The 25162-nt window shown below is 46.3% G+C and overlaps 1 protein-coding gene across 1 annotated transcript in view; it reads right to left on the minus strand.

The window, feature by feature from the left end:
• The window catches only part of magi1b (membrane associated guanylate kinase, WW and PDZ domain containing 1b), a 266028-nt gene that overhangs the window by 45267 nt on the left and 195599 nt on the right, over positions 1-25162 (minus strand). The window contains exons 10-15 of the mRNA XM_079510600.1: positions 22249-22368; positions 12620-12805; positions 10927-11136; positions 10370-10557; positions 8901-8960; positions 8271-8490 (exon numbers count right to left, since the gene is read on the minus strand). Coding sequence (XP_079366726.1) covers positions 8271-8490; positions 8901-8960; positions 10370-10557; positions 10927-11136; positions 12620-12805; positions 22249-22368 — 984 coding nt within the window. The remainder of the gene's footprint in view (positions 1-8270; positions 8491-8900; positions 8961-10369; positions 10558-10926; positions 11137-12619; positions 12806-22248; positions 22369-25162) is intronic.

The following is a 25162-nucleotide window of genomic DNA, read 5'->3' on the forward strand; positions in this document are numbered from 1 at the left end:
GGTTAGACAAATGAAGGCAACGTCGCGGCGTGAAAGCACATCGCTGATTGAAGTCGTAAATCACGCCCCCATACAGTTTTGCGGCACGCGCGTGCATGCGTGTGTGTGTGCGTGCGTGCGTGCGTGCGTGCGTGTGTGTGTGTATGTGTGTGTGTGTGTGTGTGTGAGAGAGCATCTTGATGTTATCCCATTTTGACCTGAGATCAGATTCTAAAAATGTCCGTTTGAAAATGACAGTTTTCTGAAAAAGCAATGTTTCTATGTCAGTCGTTCTTCGATTTCTCAAAAATAGCAGACCTACAAGCTCATAGCGCGCCACTCGGTGGCGCGCTATGAGCTTGTAGGTCTATTTTTCAATAGCTAAAGCATAACGTGATGCTAACACCAAAAGGGGTTCCCGCCCAGAATGGGTTAAGGAAGCAGATACTGTGCGTACCCTCCACTTTTGACAGTAGAGAAGCCCCTCTCAAAAGAGCTTGTGTGCGCGGTATTAACGAGACCTTATGGGGATGGGATGGGGGGGGGGGGGGGATCATAACACGTATTATTACAGGTGGAGAGAGTACCTTATGGGGATGGGATGGGATGGGGGGGATCATAACACGTATTATTACAGGTGGAGAGAGTACCTTATGGGGATGGGGTGGGATGGGGGGGGGATCATAACACGTATTATTACAGGTGGAGAGAGTACCTTATGGGGATGGGATGGGATGGGGGGATCATAACACGTATTATTACAGGTGGAGAGAGTACCTTATGGGGATGGGATGGGATGGGGGGGATCATAACACGTATTATTACAGGTGGAGAGAGTACCTTATGGGGATGGGATGGGATGGGGGGGATCATAACACATAGTATTACAGGTGGAGAGAGTACCTTATGGGGATGGGATGGGATGGGGGGGATCATAACACGTATTATTACAGGTGGAGAGAGTACCTTATGGGGATGGGATGGGATGGGATGGGGGGATCATAACACGTATTATTACAGGTGGAGAGAGTACCTTATGGGGATGGGATGGGATGGGGGGGGATCATAACACATATTATTACAGGTGGAGAGAGTTTTAGAGAGAAGATGAAACCAGCATATCGTCGCTGCTGGGCGGAAACCTCTTATCTCCATATTCTAACCTTTTTGTTCTCCACGTAAATCAACAGCCTACTTGATCATCCTACTAAAGGGTCACAATTTACGCGTTCAGCAGATGCTCTTAACCCATTTTGACCTGAGATCAGATTCTATAAATGTCTTCTACATCCTGACAGTTTTCTGACGATTTTTCAAAAATAGCAGACCTACGAGCTTGTAGATCTGCTATTTTTCAATAGCTAAAGCATAACATAATCCTAACACCAAAAGGGGTTCCCGCCCAAAATGGGTTAATCCAGAGCGATTTACAGTATGCAAGAACAAAAACAAGAAATAGTCTTCGTGAATCATACGTAAGCTAAGAACCCAACAGTGGAATATCTAAATAATGAAACATATGCGTAATTGTGTACTAGGAGTACTATGTCTACATAAAATGCTATCTAAGTTACATAACGTTTAGCCTTACAGGCATATGCCTGTAAGGCCACCGAGGCTAGGGCAGTGCTACAGGCTATACGATGGACTCTGAAGAGGTGGGTTTTCAGACGACGGCGGAGCATTGGGAGTGAGTCTGCAGTTCTAATTGTAATGGGGGTGTAAATACAAATTGGGGGGTATACACACAAAAGCATAACAAGTTAGAAGATCCGTAAAATCTTTTCGATCTGCTTGCCTTTGCAGTTTTTGGAATTTGAATCGTTAAAATGTTAACCGTTTTGGACGTAGGAGGTTTCCCACCCGACAGGGACCATATCCTCAGAGACCCCGGAGAGGCTTTAATGACATTCGGGGGGCTTGTCACTTGTTTTCTGCTTCTTGATTCATGGATCTCACCTTCTCCCCCAACGGCTGTATGGGGGAAGTAACTCAGTATGCTACCAGTGTTTTGGGGGAGGGGGGTAAAAACGCACGCACGCACGCACGCACACACACACACGCGCACACACACACACACACACACACACAAACATACAGTACACACACCCACACACACACACACCGTGAGAGAGTGTGGGAGAAAGAGAGAGAGAGAGACTAATGAAAGTGTACGTATGCACACAGCTCCCCCCGGGATTGGTTTGTATATGCACGTGGGCGAGAGGAGAGGAGAGGAGAGGAGAGGAGAGGAGAGGAGAGGAGAGGAGAGGAGAAAGAGAGGAGAGGAGAAAGAGAGGAGAGGAGAGGAGAGGAGAGGAGAGGAATCTACACTACAGTATAGGTGGTTGAGGGAAGGAGGAGAGGAGAGGAGAGGAGAGGAGAGGAGAGGAGAGGAGAGGAGAGGAGAGGAGAGGAGAGGAGAGGAATCTACACTACAGTATAGGTGGTTGAGGGAAGGAGGAGAGTAGGAGAGGAGAGGAGAGGAGAGGAGAGGAGAGGAGAGGAGAGGAGAGGAGAGGAGAAGGCTGGGGGAATCTACACTACAGTATAGGTGGTTGAGGGAAGGAGGAGAGTAGGAGAGGAGAGGAGAGGAGAGGAGAGGAGAGGAGAGGAGAGGAGAGGAGAGGAGAGGAGAGGAGAGGAGAGGAGAGGAGAGGAGAGGAGAGGAGGAGGCTGGGGGAATCTACACTACAGTATAGGTGGTTGAGGGAAGGAGGAGAGTAGGAGAGGAGAGGGGGGAAGATTGAGATTGAGAGAGAGCGCGAGAAAGATCTCCACCAATTAAGAGAGCACCAGGGTCTCCCTGGCCAGGGTCTGTAATTGGATGTTACTGTGTGTGTGTGTGTGTGTGTGTGTGTGTGTGTGTGTGTGTGTGTGTGTGTGTGTGTGTGTGTGTGTGTGTGTGTGTGTGTGCGCGCGCGTGTGCATACGTGCGTGCGTGCGGTGCGTGAATGCTCTTGCAGCATTTGCTCGGCGCGAGGAAGAGATTGAAGATGTGCAGTAAGCAAAGCTGACATCAGGAGCCCAATTAGAGGCAGACGCACATCGACGAGAGTGAAGAGAGAAAACACAGTAATTAAGGCTCTGTGGCAATAGAACCCGTCTCTCTTTCCTTGATCCGTGTGTGTGTGTATGTGTTTGTGCGCATGTATGTGTGTGTATGTGTGTGTGCGCATGTATGTGTGTGTATGTGTTTGCACATGTGTACACTACGGTATGCCTGTAGTGTGACACATGCGTGAGCGCGGCTGACACATGAGAGCTGACATGTATGTAGTGGTCTGGCCGTGTGGTTATGGGGGTATGACAGCAAGCACAAACAGCCAGGGACTGAGCCAACGCACGTCCCACTATCTCACAGAGAACCTTTTTATTTTTATATATTTGACCTTTTACCACCTATCTATAAATTCCCCCAAATAATGTCTGTGTACACTGTATCTATAAAGGTCTGTACGGCGGGCTTTTGCCTCTCTGGAGAACTGAGACGAATAAACAATGGAGGGAGACCACTGTATAAAGCAAAAACAATGTTTTAATGCCTTAAAACAATCCAATTTTTCAAGTGTTTGTTTAGGCAAAAGAACAAACTTAAAACATACAGACTACTCAGCGTTTTGAGCGTGATAACCCTTCCTCAGGCAGCTATATACTGTATTTGTATAGTGGTCTCCCTCCCTAGAGGACTTTCCACAGTGGTATCAAGATAACTGAACAATCCAATGTCCATTACACAACAGGTCGTTTTGGTTGAAATAGCCACCCAGCCGTGCTTAAACGAGCATGATGGAACGCCTAATAAAAACTGCTGTGCCGAGTCTCAAGCAATTTTCTAGGGACATTAGAATTTTCGGTCGTAGTGGTTACATCTTTTTCTTTTTATCAAATATCTTAGTTTCAATGAATTGAGTTGACCTGTATTTTTTTATTTAGGGTAAAAACTTCTGCACTGCAGAGGGTTATTTAAATGTGCACTGCGACGCCATGTCAACTTGTTAGAAATATCTGGTGTTTTTGCAGATGAGACGGGTTATTTAAGGGAACTTTTGTGAGAGTGAAATTAAATGATTGCTCTCGTGTTTACGTGAGAAGAAGATACGTTTACTACCGTCATACTGTGTAACTCTTTTTCAATTAAGTTATTACTTTGATAACCACTGTGTATATTTCTCACAATAACAATTGTTTTTCTTTTTTCCACAACTTCTCTAACCACTGTTAAACACTATTTTCCCCCCAATAGCAGCACATAGCCTCGCGTAGCCAGACTAATATCACTGTGTGGATATTAGTCTGGTTCCCCTCAGTGTTTAGATTGTTTCCAAGGTGTGTTTACAAAAAGATTCAAACGGACTCTAATGGTAAGACCTACAACCAATCAGAGCAGCGCAGCACACAAACTGGGCCCTGGTTGGTTAGATAGCCTGGTAAGCCCGCCCATGTGCATACTGGGCCCTGGTTGGTCCTACACTACTGCTGGTCCGCGAAATACGGCCACAATTGAGCAACCCCTGCCTGGGGTAACATTGCATTGCAAAGGCAGATTGAAGGCTGGCTACGCGTAGCTAAGCAGGACAGCCACGTGCATCTTTTGAGACCAACCGTGGGCAGATCGTGGCGACGAATAATATTCTATGGTTTTTAAAAAGGTTAGAAAAACTCTCTGAATGCCGGAGACAGCAGTTTAGATGATGCTTTAACGTTGGCAGGGAATGAGTTAAGTGTCTTTACTTTGGAAAAAAGCAATAGACTCTTATTCTTTTTTAAACATTGGGCACTGAAACATTTTCGTTCGGCACGACTACATTAATTGATTTGGCATGAAGACAAAGGCAGTCTAATTGCATTCGCACATGTTTTTGTTTGTGAGCAGTGTGTGTGCTTTGTGGAAACGCTCTATACAAGAGCTTTAAGACCAATATGACTGAGTGTAAGCACCTTTCACGAGTGAGGCTCAATATGTCTTTGTCTTTTACAAAACACACCATGTCCAGGCAGCTCTTCCACTTCTAGGCATTATGGCATTATGTCCAAAATTGTTACTTTTCAGGAATCAAAGTGAAAAATAGTAAAAGCATCAGATCTATAAGTTCGAAACGCATCGCAAGCTTGTAGATCTGATACTTTTGATGCTTTTGCGTGACGCTGTGGGGTGTAATTAGTGCAGGAACCAAGGGCGTTAATGTACCAAAAAGTGAAAATAGTTTTTGGCCAATAACAATACAATACGCAACTATAAGTATGAATCCAGTTTAACGTGGCTTGTGCAACCATAACCACTCACCTGCTGTTATTCCCTTTTACCTGAGGAGGTACTGTATAAATGTGCTGTGGACTGTCTCTCACAGTGAGTGGTGTGTCTGTCAGTATGGTTTACATAACCCCTCTCGCTAAACCCCCGTCCGTTATTGACAAGCCCATAAAGACCCTGAGCATTATGGAGCTGTGTGGAGCACTTTATGGGCGTGTTGTGTACACTAGCCGCCATGAAGTAATGTCTCTCATTAATAAAGACATGGGGGAGGAATGGAGTGGCTTGGGGTGCGTGTGCGTGTGTGTGGCTGTCAGAAAGGCAATGAAGGAGACCGCGAGGATGGGAGACTGAACGAGAGAGAGAGAGAGAGAGAGAGAGAGAGAAAGAGAGAGATACAGAGAAAGAGAGAGAGAGAGAGAGAGAGAAGAAAGCGAACTACAATGTTGTTACAAGGCCACTGTTCATCCAATCCAATCCTCCCCTCCTGACAGTTCTGAGGATTTATCCTTACAGGCGAGATAAAATGTGCACGCACGCACGCGCGCACTCAGGCACGCACGCACAGAGACCTTTCAATCGCTCAAATTAATAAGGCACGGGCCGGCTACCAACTGCCCTGACAGAGAAAACGGTCCAATTACTTGTATCACACGGTGCGTTTAGAGCTCTGGAGGTCTCCGAGACTGGCTCTTGTGATGTTGGGGAAAAAAGACAAAAATTCAATCTTAATCATTGCAGTCTCTCTCCATTTAGTGCTTTTGTGTGACGAGGGTTTTTCAATCACAGGTTTGACAAAAGCATGTCGCGCAACGACGTACAGCATTCACTGTACGCGTTCCATCGGCAAAGATTGGTGTTGGTAGAAATAATGGGAGGCACACAGTGAGCAATTTTCTCTTGAAGGCTTTTTAAGACGGGAAGCGACTGACACGCCCCGGTAATTCATCTTCAATGAGAGGCGGGCGATCATTTTGGACGCACGCCGACGTAAGCCACGACGTATAAGGTCCTGTGAAATTGTAGCGCGCCTGCTCGTTTGTGCATGCGGCCGCGGGCGACTAGACCTGGATTGTGGCGAACTGTGCCGCGACGCGTCGCTGATCCAGGCGAGAGGAACGCCTCGTTGCCCGTCTGAAACAGCCTTTACTGTGCAGCAGACAGTCTAGTGGTGGTAGCACGTCTAAAAAGATGCTGCCTTCGGCTTCATCTCCAAACTAACTATGAGACATGGTGTCAAAAAAAACAGAAAAAAAACAGGGGACAGACGGACAACAACTCAGAAGCTTACACTGTAGGAAATCACATCTCCAGCAGAGAGAGAGAGAGAGAGAGAGAGAGAGAGAGAGAGAGAGAGAGAGACAGAGAGACTGCTTTGCTTCTCTATCTGTTCATAGTCCCTCGTTCTCCCGTCTCTCCTTTTTAACTTTCCCTTCCTGGCGTTATGACAGCTCCCAGCATGCAACGCTCCTCTGACGACTCCCCAAGTAGCTTCATCTCGGGACCGTTTCCATGAACCCCCCCAGATTCGGCACAAACTTGGGGATGAATTCATTTTACTATTATGCCACCAAAATGTGGAACGCCATACAAAAGTGCGACTCCGTTCCCTCCTTCAAAACCGCCATGAAAGAGCACCCGGTTGCAATAAGCCTATCTCACAGAATTTCCCCGCCCCCTTAATACGCCCCCTTTCGGGGTTAGTGGTGACAGCGTGACGTCACTCCATAGACGCTACACGTTAACAGAGGTAATTTAAGAAGTCTACAACTTTTGTTTTCTCAAGGTAAGGTTTGTTCTATCTGTTCGAGCTGATTTACCATCTTGTTTGCTTCATAATAATATTGGTCTGTCACATTTTTACATTAGAAAATGTACTTAGATTCTCCAGAGAAAAAAACGTGTAAATGCTAATGTTAAATGACACCACTATTTACCGGAAGTGGGCGTGGAAAGCGGGCTGTGAGATAGGCCTATTCTTCTAGCTTGCCAAAAGAAATGACCCCCAACTGTTTCTCAGTAAATATACTTTTATTCCTACTAGTACTGATGATTTCTTGTATAGTATTGTATGTCTTTATATGTCTTGATGAATTGAATACATACAGGACCACATAGGAAACAAGCCCTCTGGGCTTTGTGTGTTATCCTTTTAGCATTGTTGCATAACTGTACCTCTGTACTTTCTTCTTCTATTCAATCAATCAATCAATCAATCAATCAATCGCGAGACATGGCCAAAGCATTTTCCCAAAAACGTTGAGAACCCTTGGTCTACAGCGTAGGTCTTGCCCAGCGTGCACCCTGAGCCATCCGTCCGTCAGCACATCTCTCTACAGCAGGGGTTCCCCCAGACCTTTTCATGTCAAGGACCCCCAAATTGACACTAATTAGCCCACGGACCACCATTTGAAGCAGTGATTCTCAACCCGTTTCATTTCAAGGACCCCCAATTTGACACGCATTAGTCTACGGACCCCCCCATGTAATGGCATTTCTATCTCTGAGAGCCCAATTTATTTTGTAAAATCAATGTTAATTTAACTCTCAGAGTTACAGACCCATATAAGGGCAGTGGTGGCCTAAGGGTTAGAGGAGCGCCCTTGTTGCCGGAAGGTTGCCGGTTCGATTCCCCGGACGGGCAGGAAAAAGCTGGGTTGGAAAGTGATTGTCACTCACCCAACACCGCTGAAGTGCCCTTGAGCAAGGCACTGAACCCCCAACTGCTCCCCCTGGAGCTGCTTAGTGGCCAACAGTATAAGACTGTGGTTGCACTGGTCAGCTCCCAGGTTTTAATGTGTGTCTGTCTGTGTGTCTCTATGTGCAGGGCGTTGCTGAACATGAGCACAGGAGCTACTACCCTGGGTAAATAAAGGATTAAAAAAAAAATAATAATAAAAATAAGGGTCCATTTGGTTCCAAACTATCATTTAGCTGGGGGACCCCCCTGGAACTCCCTCAAGGACCCCTGGGGGTCCCCACCAGTTGACCCCACTACAGCGCTTAACGGGTGAAACGAGCCTTGGCCCTTCCTTACCTCGCTGCACCAGCATGGTGACCTCGCTGCCCTTGGGACACTTGCTGAGCAGGTCCACCACCTGGTTGTGGCTGAGGCTCTGCACGTTCCTCTTGTTCACCTCCACCATGATGTCGCCCTCCTTCAGGCCGCGGCAGCGCGGGTAGTCCACGATCTGCTTGACCCGCTGGCCCCCGCCGCCCGGGCTGTCGGCGATGGTGAAGCCGAAGCCCTTGTCGCCCTTCAGGAATCAGAATCAGAATAATCAGAATCAGTCTTTAGTGTCACGTCACAGTTTCACGAGTAAAAAAAAGTGGAAACTAAAAAAGGGAAGAAGAGAGAGAGAGAACAGATTCTACAAGTCTTCTAAATCATGATCAAGTTTTCTGAAAAACCTGTGTTTCTATATCAGTGGTTCTCAAACTATTTCATGTCAAGGACCCCACAAATGATGTTGGCCACCAACCCCAAAAAATATGTTATTCCAGGTCCCCCAGAAGCAAAGATGTGAGTTAAAAACGTTTGCTGTGAAATAATATATTGTAACAATCACCCTTTGTGCATTAAGGCAAATCATTAACTAAGGAAAAATTAAGCGGAATCGTAGGGTTATATTTGTAGTATTTATATAGAGAGATGAGATTGTCATACACAACGGTGTTCAGTTGAACCAGTGCACTTGGCACAGTGCGTCTGTCGCTGTCTCTCTCCCTATGAAATAAAATAAATAAACAGGCAAACGAACTTCATCAACAAACCAATATACACTTTCAAAACCCCTCACGCCCCAAACAAATCCCGACGCTCTGCAACGCTTTGCGTCACGACGTCAACTACAGACAATGAACAATAACCCCCCCAAAGTCAACAATGCAAAACCACGCTCAATGTTAAATAAATAATAAAGTCCGCGTCCGTCCTCTTCTCCAATTAAGCGCCGCGCACGCACTAGTCTATTGCAGTTCCAAAGAAACGCAGCGCTCCTCCGCTCAAAACGGTTAAATGAAAATAAGAATGGGGTACCCCGAAATGTTTATAATCCACAAGAACAGTTCAGGATCGATCTCACCGGTACGTAGCCTCCGAGCAGCAAACACCGACAGTTTTAGATCCCAACACTGATCGCTCCGACGGCAGCGACAATTAAGCAGTTGCTTAATTCCCCCGTTGGACCCGACAGTTTGACAGTTCTTCACAATGGCTGCAGACGCACAGATTAAACTTTAACTTAAATCGGACGTGATCTGGCGCCTGGAGCTCCTCTTCCCCTCTGTGTAGGCCTACACTCTGTTTACAATTGTCCCCCTGTTCCCTGTGTGTCACTTCCTACATATAACCTTGGATGGGTGGCGACATCAATCTCTGTCACCTGTCAATCACCCCAGGTACAAGGCCCATTACCTTACTCGTGAATGGAGATAATAATAATAATATTCAAACTCAGCACCACACGTTACATTTCATTTCAAAATAAATAACATGCACAGGATAAACAAAGCAGAATAACATAACAATGTGCTACTGTCACAATATATTCAAAGAATTGCACACATTTTCACGACTTTTCAAAAATAGCTAAAGTATAAAATAATGGTTAAAGTGGTTAAACGCTAAAGCGACACAAATGCGCTCTCGTCCTAAATGGTTCAAGGAGATCAAGTCGGGAAAGAACATTTAGAAGCTTGTTCCACAAACAGCACACTCGTAGGGTCTCCCTTCCCTTAGCTAATTTACAAATAGCACAGCCGTAGGGTCTTAGGGTTTACAATAGGGTTAGGGTTTACAATACAAAAAAGGGCTTTCCAGATATTTACAGGCTTGTTTCACAAACGGCACAGCCGTAGGGCTCTCTCTTATCTTATTCACAAGCTGTACGGCCCAGAGTGTAGAGTAGGAGAGTAGCGACACGCTTTGATCTCGCCACAAAGCGGGTGCCTTTGGGCTATAGTTCCAAACATTGCTCCTATGACTGGAACTATCCCATTGAGATAGAACGAGCACTTCCGCATTCCATTGTTACAATGGGAGTCAACGCTAGTGTCGCCACTCTCTTGCTATATTACTCCGGTACGGCCATACAACTAAGGGGGGGGGGGGGGGGGGGGGGGGTGTCTGTGTACCTTCTCCATGTGCACGGTGATGAGCTCGGGCTGCGTGGCGATGGAGGAGGCCAGGTCAGCGGGGTAGCCTCCGAGCTGCGACGACGTGTCGGAGCCGCCGTGGGGGCTGTGGGGGCGAGGCAGGCCGTTGTTGAGCCCGCCCTCGCCGTTGTTGTTCTTGTGGCCGGAGGGTGAGTCGTAGGCGTGGCCTGTAGTGTTGATTTTGACAGCACATGTTTTTATTTAGTTTTAGTCATGGTCTTTTTTTTTAATACATTTTCATGTAGTTTTAGTCACATTTTAGCCTCGGAAACCCAGACATTTTTATTTCCAGGGAGAAAAATAAAAGTCTGGGACCGAGACCACTTCTATTCGGCATAAAGTAGCGCAAACGTCGATCACGATCTGCTGATTACTGACCACACACTCCTCTTTCTCGCTCTAATGAATTACTCTCATGTTTGCGCAGCTGCGCCTCTCGTTGAAAAATGAATTACTAGGCACGTCGCTGCCCGTCTAAAAGGACCTTTAGTTAATGGACCTAAAGTCAACACTAGCGTGGCCGGGGTCCTGGTTACCGTTGACGATGACGGGGTCCTTGTTGTCCAGGATGGCCACAGAGGTCACCAGGCTGGTGTTGGGGTCGTCGGGGTCGAAGGGCAGCGGGTAGCCGCGGCACAGCTCCAGGTTGACCATGGAACCGATCTGGATGGACTGGAAGATCTTCACCACCTGGGCGTGGGTGTAGCCCAGCACGCACGTGTCGTTGACCGAGACGATCACGTCGCCTGCAGTGGGAACCGAGGGGAGGGAGGGGGAGAGAGAGAGAGCGAGACGGTCAGGTGTTGTCCATGTGTTTCTTTCTACAAACGTTTTACAGCTCAACACCCAAAACATACATTTGGTTGTTTCCCTGGGGACCTCGAACTTACAAAAATACATTATGAATTAACCACACTACTACTACTTTACCTATGAACACAATATATTCTGTAATTCTTTTGAAAAATATTTTTGCAGGGGTCCCTACCCAATGTTTGAGGGCCACCTCAGCGGCATTTTGACATTTTCATGTCAAGGACCCCCAAAAAGATATTTTGGCCCCACTTAATCCATTGAGACCTGGAACGCATCCATGTCACGTTAGCGTTTAACCACATTAACCATTAACCCATTTTGGGGCGGGAACCCCTTTTGGTGTTTTAAACATTGTTATAATTTAGCTATTGAAAAATAGCAGATCTACAAGCTCATAGCGCGCCACCGAGTGGCGCGCTATGAGCTTGTAGGTCTGCTATTTTTGAAAAATCGTTAAAATGTGCCTCAAATCTTTCCGAAAATTGTCATGATTTAGAAAACTAAATTTCGACGTCAGGCCTGAATGGGTTAAAAAAAAAGAAGGTGAAAAAAGCCTTTCATCACAATGATGCCGTCTGGTGATGTCAATAACATGCAACGTCACGGACATGTTGTGCTCAAACGGACAGACAGACACACAAAGCTGTGCATTGGAGCGGCTGCACCATTCAAAAAAGAAAAAGGGCAGAGGTATTTACTGGAACGCAGATGAACTAACTTTAGGCCAAATTAATTTGTGTAAGTTATTTCGTACCAGTGTTTATGTTTTATTTTTGTTTTATATCGATATTGATGTAACTAATGTGAATTAATGCAATTTAATGTGTTTTTATATTGATATTGATGTAACTGTAATGTGAATGAATGTGTTGTAGTTTTCATTTATGTGTTTTGTAATATGAATTGTGAGGACTGCAGTAAGACTGGCTGATTGCCATGGCATCAGCTAATGGGGATCCTTTTCAAATAAACAAATAAATTAACTTTCTTGTGTACGAAAAGAAAATGGGATTTTTTTACGCGAGTTGTGATCCATAAAAATTGGTCTGTGACCCACAAATGGTCCCGACCCACTGTTTGGGAAACAGTGATCTAGGCTACAGAAACTCCAGTAACAGAGGAGTGTGCTCTGATCTGAGTACCCAGGTTTTTATTTTCGTCTGCTATGGCTCAGCAAATGAAAGCCTGGGGAAACGTGAGACATTTCCTGGTCTAGGAGTGGGAGTGAACTACAGTGCAGAGGGGCGTCGCTCTCAATATAGTGACGTCGGTTTCTTCCGCTGTTTTCTACCAGGGAGGGGAGGGGCGGAGGGGAGCAGGCTCTGATCGGTGAACCAATATTTCTCCAGTGCTTGTGCCCGCCCCTCCAGACCAGAAAGCACGCCGGCTACGCGAGACTAGTAGCAGACTGACCTGTCTCCATCTTGCCGTCGAGGGCGGCGGGTCCGTCCAGGACCAGACTCTTGATCTGGAGGAACTCGTCGGGCTCGTCGCCGCCCACCACCGTGAAGCCGAAGCCTCTGCGACTCTTCTTCAGCTTGGTGTTGATGAAGGTGCCCTTCAGCTCCGCCGGGTTCCGCGTGAAGAATGGCTTCCCTCCTGGACAGAACACATAAATACACACACACGCAGACACGCAGCGCACACAAGCACAAGCACACGCACACGCACACAGACACACACACAATGTGAATCACTGGTGTCTGGCCTGAAAAATCAGGAGATCACAAGGGTGCAGTTCTTTTATTTGTTGATGGCATGCATTATGCTGAATGATGAATTGAAAACACAATGCAAACAAGTCCCCAGGACTTTTTTTTGTGTTATCCTTTTAGCCTTAATGTCTGACTGTACCAACGTGCTGTTTTACATTTCTGTCTAATAAAGTATTCAATCAATAAATCAATCAATACACACACACACACGTTTCTGTCACACTTAAACAATCCAAAGAAAGCAGCCAAAAAAAGCAATCTTAGCTGCGACGGTTCTGTGTTAAGATCACATGATAGATGAGATGACACATGCATTTCTATTTTTTTTTATCTGACATTTCCATTCAGCTTTTCACACATTTACATAAAACATTTTTTTTGCTTAAAAGGATCCGCATATTTTGACAACGGCGTTGCACATATAATCGTCTCTGGCGGGTGGAAACCTCATACTGTACGTCCAAAACCCGTTTCTCTTCAGGATTCTAATTCAATTCATTAGCGGATCTACAAGCTCAAAACGTGTCGCGTTGCACCGCGGTACGAGGTTGCGGATCTGCTACTTTTGTGTGACGCTTTAGGTATGATCAAGTGGGGTGTTAATTTACCAAAAAAAACACACGCACACAAAGGCAAAATATGGAGATAAGAGGTTTCTGCGCGACAGCAACGACATTAAAAAAACAAACCGTTACTTGCAAGCAGCCTGCAGATTCAGGTGTGGTGAGAACGGTGTGTGTGTGTGTGTGTGTGTGTGTGTGTGTGTGTGTGTGTGTGTGTGTGTGTGTGCATGAGCGGTTTATCAAACAACCCCCCGGATGATTTATGAGCAGCTGTTTGGGAGACGAACCCGTTGGTGGCGTGACAGATTTGGTCTGTGTGATGATCAGACTACTGAAGAGAGATCCCGGCCTCAACTGCCACATCGCATAAGAACAGGTAACGCCCGGTGCTCGTCGACATGATGCACGACGCTTGGAACAATGCACACGCGCCTCACCTCAACGTGGTCTTACTGACTGCCAAGTTCGCCCCGACGTTATTAGATTTACATAAAATACATTTATCTCAGATTCTTTTCCCAGATTGTGTTTTTTGACCGAAACAAGCTTTATTCAACGGCTATGTAACTAAAGAACCGATGATCGCGGTTACAAAATGTATTTTCGGGTGAAAGGAAATACGATCGCCCGCTCCTCCACACAGCCTTTGTTTACATGCAGTTCAGACCCCCCCAAATTGATGTGTATTTTATTTGGCCATGTGAAAATGTTTTGTGCCAGGGACACCCCCAGAAGAGAAGATTTGTGTTAAAAGAACAAAACAAAAACAAAAAATATTCAACATTTTTCAAACATTTGAGGTCCACAGTACACTAATGTAACACTAGCAAGTGTGAGCTTGCTATTTTTGAGAACCACTGTTTTAAATCGTGAGCGTTTTCTGAAACACTACAGTATATACAGTAGGCTAGACAAAATAAAAAAAATGATGCTTTCCCGTCTCGCTCTCTCTCTCTCTCTCTGGGTGTGCCCCGGTGTCTCTCTCTCTCTCTCTCTCTCTCTCTCTCTGGGTGTGCCCCGGTGTCCGTCCACAAAGGAAATGAAGAGGCGCGGAAGAAAAATCATTATCTGGCATTAGGAATGAAATGAGGAGAGATCAGAGATGCGATAAGTCAAAATGAAGTGAGGCTATTTGCCTCGGCGGCGCCGGCAGCGTTCTGACTTCAGAGAGTGCGCCGCGTGGCGTGGGCGCTAACGATATTGACCCTAGGAGAAGAGGCGGAGAGAGGAGAAGACGGAAGAGCCGCGTGGATATCCAGCGAGAAGTGTTGAGGAGACGACGTATTAAAATGACTTTATAGTACACGAAGCGGAGGACGTCCACACCGTCTAGAGGACAGAGACATGGGGGGGGGGGACACAGTGAGAGGGGGAGACGGAGGGACAGACTGACTTTAACCCAGCAAGACCTGAGACGTCGACTCTAAAAGTGTCTTCTAAATCCTAACAGTTTCCTGAGAGACGTGTTGCTATAATCAGTGGTTCTCAAACCATCCCCTCCCCCCTCCAAAAAATGTTATGTATTTGGCACATTTCAAAATAGTTTGTTCCAGGGAGGGACCCCCAGAAGCAAACATATATTATATTCAAAGATTTGCACAGATTTGCAAGATTATTTTAATCGCCAACTAATGTAACTAACAAAACGACGCAGATGCTTTCCCGGTCTGGATGGGTTATAAGGAGGACGAGGGTCAAGGAGGAAGGAACGCTACTCCACCTTCCAGACTGGCCAACGACATGCCACGGCAGTGCTGCGGTGCACTCATACCATGAAAAATGCATTACCCTTGGAGCTGGTCAATGTCACTGTGCTTGTGGCCTTTCTGCAACGTTCTTTCTGCACGCGCGCGCGCGTGCGTGCGTGCGTGCGTGCGTGCGTGCGTGCGTGCGTGCGTGCGTGCGTGCGTGCGTGCGTGCGTGTGTAGCACCTTTTGAATTCCATTTCTCAGAACGAACGCATGAGGTGAATGTAAAGATGCTGATACGAGACTCATGGCCGAGGAAGCAGACGAAACTGTACCGGGCGGGGTCCGGGGGAAGCAGACGGAAATGTGACCGAAGAAATAAAGGAGGGTCGGACATTTTTGAATCATTGGTCTTGAGAAAGAGACAAGGCCTCGGATAGATACCGCACAACGAGAAGAACAACCGCGGAGAAAGAGGCAGACTAAAACAGTGAAAAATAAAACAAAATAAAGGGTGAACAATATCGTCTCCGTCGGGTGGAAACCTCATATGTCCAAATAGCAAAAGAAACAGATCTACTGTACAAGTTCAAGCTGATTGCTTGATGCTTTTGTGTGACGCTGTAGTATGATCAAGTAAGGGCGATAATTTACGAAAAAGAATATGGAGATACAGTAGATAGGAGGTTTCTTCCCCACAGCATCGATATGGTGAACAAGAGACAACATGACAGAGGAGGACGACTCGGGGACAGGAAAAAATATACGACTCAGTTGGGAGGAGTGGAGGTGGTTGGGGAGTCAGGAGGGGGACGTGAGAAGCGGTTAATGCTGTCACGCCGGTGCCAATCTGAGAATCCATCGTGAAAAAATAAAGGAAAAACAGCACCCTCTTTTCCTTGAATTTGAATCAACGGTCTGTCTCGAGAGAGACCACGCCGGTGCTAATTAGACAAGCTGCTATGAGGCTTGTTTTAGGAAAGGCTGCATGTTTATCCATAGAGTATAAAGAAGGATAGAGACTGATCTGGCGCGAAGCTCCGCCCCCTCCGCTATTCATGTCAGTGGAAGTTGCTCAGTGGCGTTTTGAAGCACCCGGAAGGACCGTCTCAGAACGTCTACTTCCGCATTTGACCACCAAATTTTGGTGGTCAAATGCGGAAGTGCAACCGAGCGCTCAATGTTAAAGCCCAGCTGCACGGGGTTTCCCGGTCATGAATCCACGGGTCCGCCTGTAGTCCCTCCTCTTACCACTAGGGCCCAGTGCTTCAACGTTGGAGTGCCTCACTGGCCCGGATACAGCAGTGTTGTGCCAAGCACCGCCCATACCTTCCTCTGATTGGCTGAAATGAAGCGGAACCGTCTGCGATGGAGGCGTGCCGTCTGAAGTGGGCTTCAGACCGAACGTTGCGAAGTCGGCTGCAGCCGACACAGCGGCGTTCGAGTTACGTCCCGATATATAGGGACAGAATCCTAAGTCATGCTTTGGGGTGTGTGTCCTTGTATTTAGCTCAACTGCCAATCAAAGTGACTACTGGCCAATCACAGCACGTCTTTTTCCGGGACTTGGCACTACACTTCCGTAGACTGTAATAACAATCTGGGAACCAATTAAAAAAAAAGGGTATAACAATATTTTTTTCCCCCGTTTTGTTTTTGCCTCTGGGTGCACCATCTCCTTTTTTGTGTAGAAACAGGAGCTCGGTTTAGGCCCCTCCCCTTTCTTAGTCCACTTCCTCACGGGTGGTTTGTGTGTGTATTACTACTAGTGTTTACTCCTACTTACAACATGTTTAAGGCAGCCGTGCACACAGTCTTGAGAGATTACACAACCACTAACAAAATGTCTGGCTGTGTCGACAGCAAAATGACTTGTTTAAGCCTGTTCCCCCCCATTACTAGAATGGGGGAACAGGCTGTCTGTGCTGCATTCCAAAGGGAATGTTCCATGTTTAAGAACTTACAACATGCCATGGAGTCACATGGTATTCTGTTGCATGGTGGGAGATCGTATCATCCTCTTTGGAGGACGTAGATCATACACCACAGCCAATGATGACCTGTATGTCTTAGAATTGAGTTGAGTCCTAGTCTGAAGACTTTATGCAAGCTGGCAGTTATTCAGTACGGTCTGGATCAGTCTGAACTCCCACACAACATCAGGTGGGAACTTGCAGCCATGACAACCAACAGACCATAGAGAAGAGGAGACAAAAAAGTAAAAAAACAAAGGAAAAAAAAGATTACTCATACAATGGATGGAGTAGGAATCCATTGTATGAGGATGTTCCATCGGTCCCCATGTCACATGGTCATAACATGTGACGTGTCACACTAAAGTCCATAGACTTAGCTGGCAAAACATTATAATAATAATACATACCCTAAACAAGCGTTAAAAGTCCATAGACTTGGCCGCCGCGTGTCATATACAAGACCCTACATGGTCTATGCCCGCCCCCCCTAAGTGAATTCATCAAACGAAAGCCCGATAGGGGAATCAGTACCAGAGCAACAACTCGAGGAGACTGCGAAGTGCCGCACCGGCAAACAACATTCGGCCAAAATGTCCTCTCAGTACAGGGCTGTATAAAATGGAATGGACTTCCTCTGCATATAAGGGAATGTGCTACATTTTCCTCCTTTAAATAATATTTGAAAAAATGGTTGCTTGAAAATCATAATTATAATTATTTTAGGTGTATCTCTTTTTATGCTGTATCAGAGAGCTTATTAGAGTAAACCTACCCTAATAATAGTTTAATCTTTTCTTATTTTTTATTCTTACTAGTCTTAATACGTATTTGTATGCTATGTCCTGTATGTCAGCCCTGTTTGTACTGTTTGATGTTCGATGTCTGGGGACTGCAGATGGAAATTAGCATGTTTTGCTGTATATTTACACTGCATTTTTAATGTAATGTTCATTAATGTACATTGTCCCGACTAAATAAACAAGTAAAGTAAAGTAAGTAAAAGTAATTTCAGAAAGCCACGAAAAAACAATCACTCTGGTGTGAAGTGAGGGGCGCCTTTCATCACGTTGATCACATGTGATGATATCACAGAAGGACGTCGTGTTTTCTGTACCGATCAAATTAGAAGAAAGGAAATCTGGTCTCGACCCCACACTCGTGGACTCGACTACAACACTAATAGGATAGCTGTAGCAGTTGTCAGAGTAGTAGCAGGTCAGTCTATGACGTCAGTCATCTACGACACACCAACTTGGCCTACATGTGACATCATGTCTACGTCACACGTAGGCCTGCTAACCTATATAAGTGCTGACCCACACAGTAGGTCTGCATTCCTTCAAGTCATTCATGCAAGGTATTCAGGACTGCATTATTTTACAGGGAGAAACCTATAAACTACTTTGTGAAATGCTTCGTTGGACGGTGCACCTAAAAGGGCTTCCAGAGACACCATATGATGCTGCTGTAGCAGTGGACCACAAAGTGTACTGCTTTAGAGGAGACTTTATCGTGCATGTCTTCAACACAGTGTCTTTATGCTGGACCAAGTTGTCACCAGAAATGCCTGGAAGAGGACAACGCCCCCTTGAGGTTCACCCCATGAACACCAGCCGCACAGCTGTGCTGATCGACCCTTTCATCTACATCTGGGGGGGAAGGACTGACAAATGGAACTACAGCAAGGTTCTTTATGCATTTGATGTCGAGGACCACAGAATACTCACACCCAAGGTTTCTGGGACTGTTCCAGAGGGGAGGTACGGCCACTCAGCCTGCGTCTTTGGGAAGGTCATGTTTATCCATGGAGGAAGGCCCGGGTATAGAAACACTAATGACATCTACAAGTTGGACACCACCACAATGATCTGGACTTTAATTAACACCAGAGGAACTCCTCCACCTGCTTCAATGTGTCACTCTGCCACCATCATCGGGACAAAGATGTTTGTATTTGGGGGCTGGGGGGGTCAGTACTACAAGACCATCAGAGTGTTTGACACAGAGACCAACCACTGCATGAACACACCTTCTGCACGGCCTCTTCCAGAAGGACGCTACTGTCATTCAGCCTTTTCCTACAATGGAGAGCTGTTCATATTTGGTGGCAGGAAAAATAACCAGGACTTCAATGATCTGTGGAAATTCAGTCCAGTGACGTTCACCTGGAAGAAGGTTGCGTCCAAAGGGAATGTGCCATGTTTAATAACTTCGAATCACATGGTATGCTGTTGCATGGTGGGACATCAATTAACATACAGTTCATCAGTTAATGATGAACTGTATGTCTTAGACTTGAGTCCTAGTCTGAAGACCTTATGCAAGTTGGCAGTTATTCAGTACGGTCTGGATCAGTCTGAACTCCCACACAACATCAGGTGGGAACTGGCAGCCATGACAACCAACAGCCAATAGGAAAATACAGGCCACTAATAAAATGGGATGAAGCTAAAAGGGAAAAAATACAGCATTCAACAAATTCCTGCCATTGAAGAAGTGTGTGTGTGTGTGTGTGTGTGTGTGTGTGTGTGTGTGTGTGTGTGTGTGTGTGTGTGTGTGTGTGTGTGTATGTGTGTAGCACCTTTTGAATTCCATTTCTCAGAACGAACGCATGAGGTAGCTGTCCTCTACGGCCAGCTACACCTCGGTCAACGCAGTGCCGGTGGGCAGAGGAAGCGGTTCAAAGACCAAATGAAGACCACACTGAAGAGAGGCCAAAATATACGACTCAGTTGGGAGGAGTGGAGGGGGTTGGGGAGTCAGGAGGGGGACGTGAGAAGCGGTTAATGCTCTGTCACGCCGGTGCCAATCTGAGAACCCATCGTGAAAAAATAAAGGAAAAACAGCACCCTCTTTTCCTTGAATTTGAATCAACAGTCTGTCTCGAGAGAGACTACGCAACCATCAATCTGGGAAGCTTGTTTACCGGATACAGCAGTGCTGTGCCAAGCACCGCCCATACCTTCCTCCGATTGGCTGAAATGAAGCGGAACCGTCTGCGACGGAGGCGTGCCGTCTGAAGTGGACTTCAGACCGAACGTTGCGAAGTCGGCTGCAGCCGAGCCGACACAGCGGCGTTCGAGTTACGTCCCGATATATAGGGACAGAATCCTAAGTCATGCTTTGGGGTGAGTGTCCTTGTATTCGGCTCAACTGCCAATCAAAGTGACTACTGGCCAATCACAGCACGTCTTTTTCCGGGACTTGGCACTACACTTCCGTAGACTGTAATAACAATCTGGGAACCAATTTTTAAAAAATATAACAATATTTAGTTTTTGCCTCTGGGTGCACCATCTCCTTTTTTGTGTAGAAACAGGAGCTCGGTTTAGGCCCCTCCCCTTTCTGAGTCCACTTCCTCCCGGGCGGTTTCTGTGTTTATTACTACTAGTGTTTACTCCATAGAGTATATATATAATAGAGACTGAACTGGCGCGAAGCTCCGCCCCCCCAGCTATTCATGTCAGTGGAAGTTGCTCAGTGGCGTTTTGAAGCACCCGGAAGACTGCCGGAAGTACCGTCTGAGAACGTCTACTTCCGCATTTGACCACCAAATTTTGGTGGTCAAATGCGGAAGTGCAACCGAGCGCTCAATGTTAAAGCCCAGCTGCACGGGGTTTCCCGGTCATGAATCCACGGGTCCGCCTGTAGTCCCTCCTCCTACCACTAGGGAGGAGAGCTTCAACGTTGGAAAGCCTGCCTGCCCCCTTGGTTTACTCCTACTATCTCACAGAATGTCCCCGCCCCCTTTCCGCGTTAGTGGTGATAGTGTGACGTCACTCCATAGACACTACATGTTAACAGAGGAAATTTAAGAAGTCTACAACTTTTGTTTTCTCAAGGTAAGGTTTGTTCTATCTGTTCGAGCTGATTTACCATCTTGTTTGCTTCATAATAATATTGGTCTGTCACATTTTTACATTAGGAAATGTACTTGGATTCTCCAGAGAAAAAAACGTGTAAATGCTAATGTTAAATGACACCACTATCTACCGGAAGGGGGCGTGGAAAGGGGGCTGTGAGCCTCTTACAACATGTTTAAGGCAGCCGTGCACACAGTCTTGAGAGATTAGCACAACCACTAACAAAATGTCTGGCTGTGTCGACAGCAAAATGACTTGTTTAAGCCTGTTCCCCCCCCATTACTAGAATGGGGGAACAGGCTTACATAATGCATTTAGATATGATCCCAATAAACACCGCTGAATATACTGTAAGTTGGAGTGGGAAAAGAGCGGTCTTAACAGTATGTATTCATAATCACTAGCGTACAGGCATCGCGGAAACCCAAACACGGCCTCGGGCAACTAGGCTTGGCGGATAACTCACAGGCTGAATTATTTATTTTTTCATATAAAAATGTCAGAGTGGGTATAAATGTTGCATGATGATCCTGTGTTATGAATTTCCTAGATTTAGTCGTCTCAAATTATGCCTTTTGCACTAAAAGCCAATGATATTAACAGTCGACAGGCGTGTGTATGAAAATTAATTTCCTGTAAGTCAAAGATTAGATTTATTTTTTCAGCCCAAGGACCCCTTTAGCTGAAGAGAGAGATGAAGCAGGGAGCCCACTACATAATATTGCATACAATTGTGTTGCAGATTAAGCTTTTTCATTGATTGCTTCATAGACTTGTTTGACAGCGCCGTCATGATCGGTGTATGTTGGATTCATGTCAATGTGCATTTTCAGACATTTAACCACATAAATCGCCAATACTTGGTAAACTTGAGCTTTCACTCTGTATTTGGTCTGCTCTTTTCAACCCTATAAACCACTTTTTGCCAAAAAATAGCCTAGCTACAAGCTCACAACGCCTCACTCTGTAGATCTGCTATTTTCGGCTAACTCTCTGCATAATAAAGTGGTTAATGTAAAAAAAAAAAACACACACACACACACACACACAGATTTGGCAGCCCCTAGGGGTCCCGGACCCCGTGTTGAAGACCCCCTGGGTTAGGACTAGGGTCCCGGACCCCCTGTTGAAGACCCCCTGGGTTAGGACTAGGGTCCCAGACCCCCTGTTGAAGACCCCCTGGGTTAGGACTAGGGTCCCGGACCCCCTGTTGAAGACCCCCTGGGTTAGGACTTACGCTTCTGTCCCATGGCGTTGGGCACCGAGGAGTGGGGCGGCGGGTCTCGGTACGTCTCCTGGTGATTGGCTGCGTAGTTGGCCAGGGGGGCGCCTGCCAACGCCGAGTCCTCCATCCATTCTGTGAACGGCAGAGAGATATGGGCACACGGCACTCTAGGTGTACACGTACATAGACACTCTATAGATGGGCTCTATAGTCACTGGTGTACACGTACATAGACACTCTATAGATGGGCTCTATAGTCACTGGTGTACACGTACATAGACACTCTATAGATGGGCTCTATAGTCACTGGTGTACACGTACATAGACACTCTATAGATGGGCTCTATAGTCACTGGTGTACACGTACATAGACACTCTATACATGGGCTCTATAGTCACTGGTGTACACGTACATAGACACTCTATAGATGGGCTCTATAGTCACTGGTGTACACGTACATAGACACTCTATAGATGGGCTCTATAGTCACTGGTGTACACGTACATAGACACTCTATACATGGGCTCTATAGTCACTGGTGTACACGTACATAGACACTCTATAGATGGGGTCTATAGTCACTGGTGTACACGTACATAGACACTCTATAGAGCGTCGCAGTCCCGCCCCCTACCATGGACCAGGAAATGATTCTCCGTTCATTTTCCTCATAGACATTTCAGAAAGTATTTATTTAAAGACGTTTACGCCGCGGACAAAGCCAACTCGAGTCGTGACAAATCATGACAACAAACACAATTTTTTGGGCCGAACAAATAATTAGAAAGAAGAAAAAAACGGCAGGTTACAAAACTTTTTTTTAATGTTTTTCTTCTTTGTAATTATTTGTTTGGTCCAAAATATTGTTTGTGTTGTCATGAGTTGTCACGACTCGAGTTGGCTTTGTCCGCGGCGTAACCGTCTTTAAATAAATACTTTTTGAAATGTCTATGGGAAAAATGCATTGGGATTCATTTCCTGGTCCATGGTAGGGGGCGGGACTGCGACGCTCTATAGATGGGGTCTATAGTCACTGGTGTACACGTACATAGACGCTCTATAGATGGGGTCTATAGTCACTGGTGTACACGTACATAGACACTCTATAGATGGGCTCTATAGTCACTGGTGTACACGTACATAGACGCTCTATAGATGGGGTCTATAGTCACTGGTGTACACGTACATAGACACTCTATAGATGGGCTCTATAGTCACTGGTGTACACGTACATAGACACTCAGATGGGCTCTATAGTCACTGGTGTACACGTACATAGACACTCTATAGATGGGCTCTATAGTCACTGGTGTACACGTACATAGGCACTCTATAGATGGGCTCTATAGTCACTGGTGTACACGTACATAGACACTCTATAGATGGGCTCTATAGTCACTGGTGTACACGTACATAGACACTCTATAGATGGGCTCTATAGTCACTGGTGTACACGTACATACACTCTATAGATGGGGGCTAGTACAGTACACATACAATGCATAGACATCTGACCTCTTCACATTTCACTTGTCATGAATCTTCCCTGACCCCCTTTTCTTCCCCCGTCTTTGTTGTGCCCAATTTATTTGCCTTTTCGTGAAAAGAGGTCAATTCACACCTGGCCACATTTCACACTTGGCAAATGCCTCCCCTTTCTCTATCTATGGCAATCTATACTGATGTTCCACTTGAGTGCTAATAGCAGGCTCTCTGAAACTTTGGAATGTCACTGGTTCTCAAACTTTTCTGTGTCAAGGACCTCCAAATAGATATGCATGTGCACCACCACCACCACCACCACCACCACCACCACCACCACCACCCACACACACACACACACACACACACACACACACACCAATTGTGCCAGAGACACCCAGAAGAGAGAAGACTTCCCAAACTTTTTCAAAGCTTGCATATCTCCAATTTAGTGAATAGCCAAGTGCTTCAAGTGATTGTTATGCTGTACTAAGTCATTTTGCTGAGGCCCCATGGTCTCCCCCCCCAACCCACTACGTCCTGTGGAGCTCCGACAGGTTAACAGGGGCTGAGGCGTCCCCCCTCCGTCCCCCCACCCACCCACTCAACCACCCCAGACACAAAATGTCAACTTCTACGCTGTATCTGTCTGTGGGGCATCATTTGCATGGGGGATAGGAAACTAGGTCTGGAATTCCTCCTAGGGGGGGGGGGGGGGGGGGGGGGGGGGGGGGCGGGGAGAGAGTGCCAGATTCCCTGGTATGGGGTCTACACACACACACCACTACTCCCCATTAAACCAGAATGGATGGCTGTGAAACTGCTGGCACCTGGGAGAAAGACGGGTAGCAAATATTGGCAGACTCCTTGGTGTTCGTATCATGCCACAGTTGATGCCAGGCTGTGAATATACCCTTGGGTTTGAAGACGAAGAGTCACAATCCCTTCATGACACCTCGTTACCTTATATACAGCTGCCAGGAAAGAGCCACAATGGACCCTTCTGATACAACAGCAACATACTGTACATCCTAGCTGTCGGGCAGAAACCTCTTATATCTTTTTGTGTTTGTTTCGTAACTTAACACTGTATTTACGTGATCATACAGCGTCACACAACAGCATCAAACGTAGCAGATCTACAAGCTGGAAAAGCTTGTAGATCTGCTACTCTTGAATTTGAATCCTGAAAGGTAACACGTTTTGAAGGCGAGAGGTTTCCACCCGACAGAGACGTCACGCTCCAAAATGTGTCCAGCGGCTCCGTGACTGATGGCACCACCACCACCACTGATTAATCTTAGACACGCAGAAAAGAGAATCAACGTGAATCAACAAAAACAACTTTCATGGCGATATTGAGCATTCTTTTATGGGGGAGGGGGGGGGGGGTGTCAGAGGAGGCCGGCGAAAAGCCGTCAGGTAATCCAGGATCGAGGCAAT

Source organism: Electrona antarctica (genome assembly GCF_951216825.1).
Source record: "Electrona antarctica genome assembly, chromosome: 9".
Classification (NCBI taxonomy): domain Eukaryota; kingdom Metazoa; phylum Chordata; class Actinopteri; order Myctophiformes; family Myctophidae; genus Electrona; species Electrona antarctica.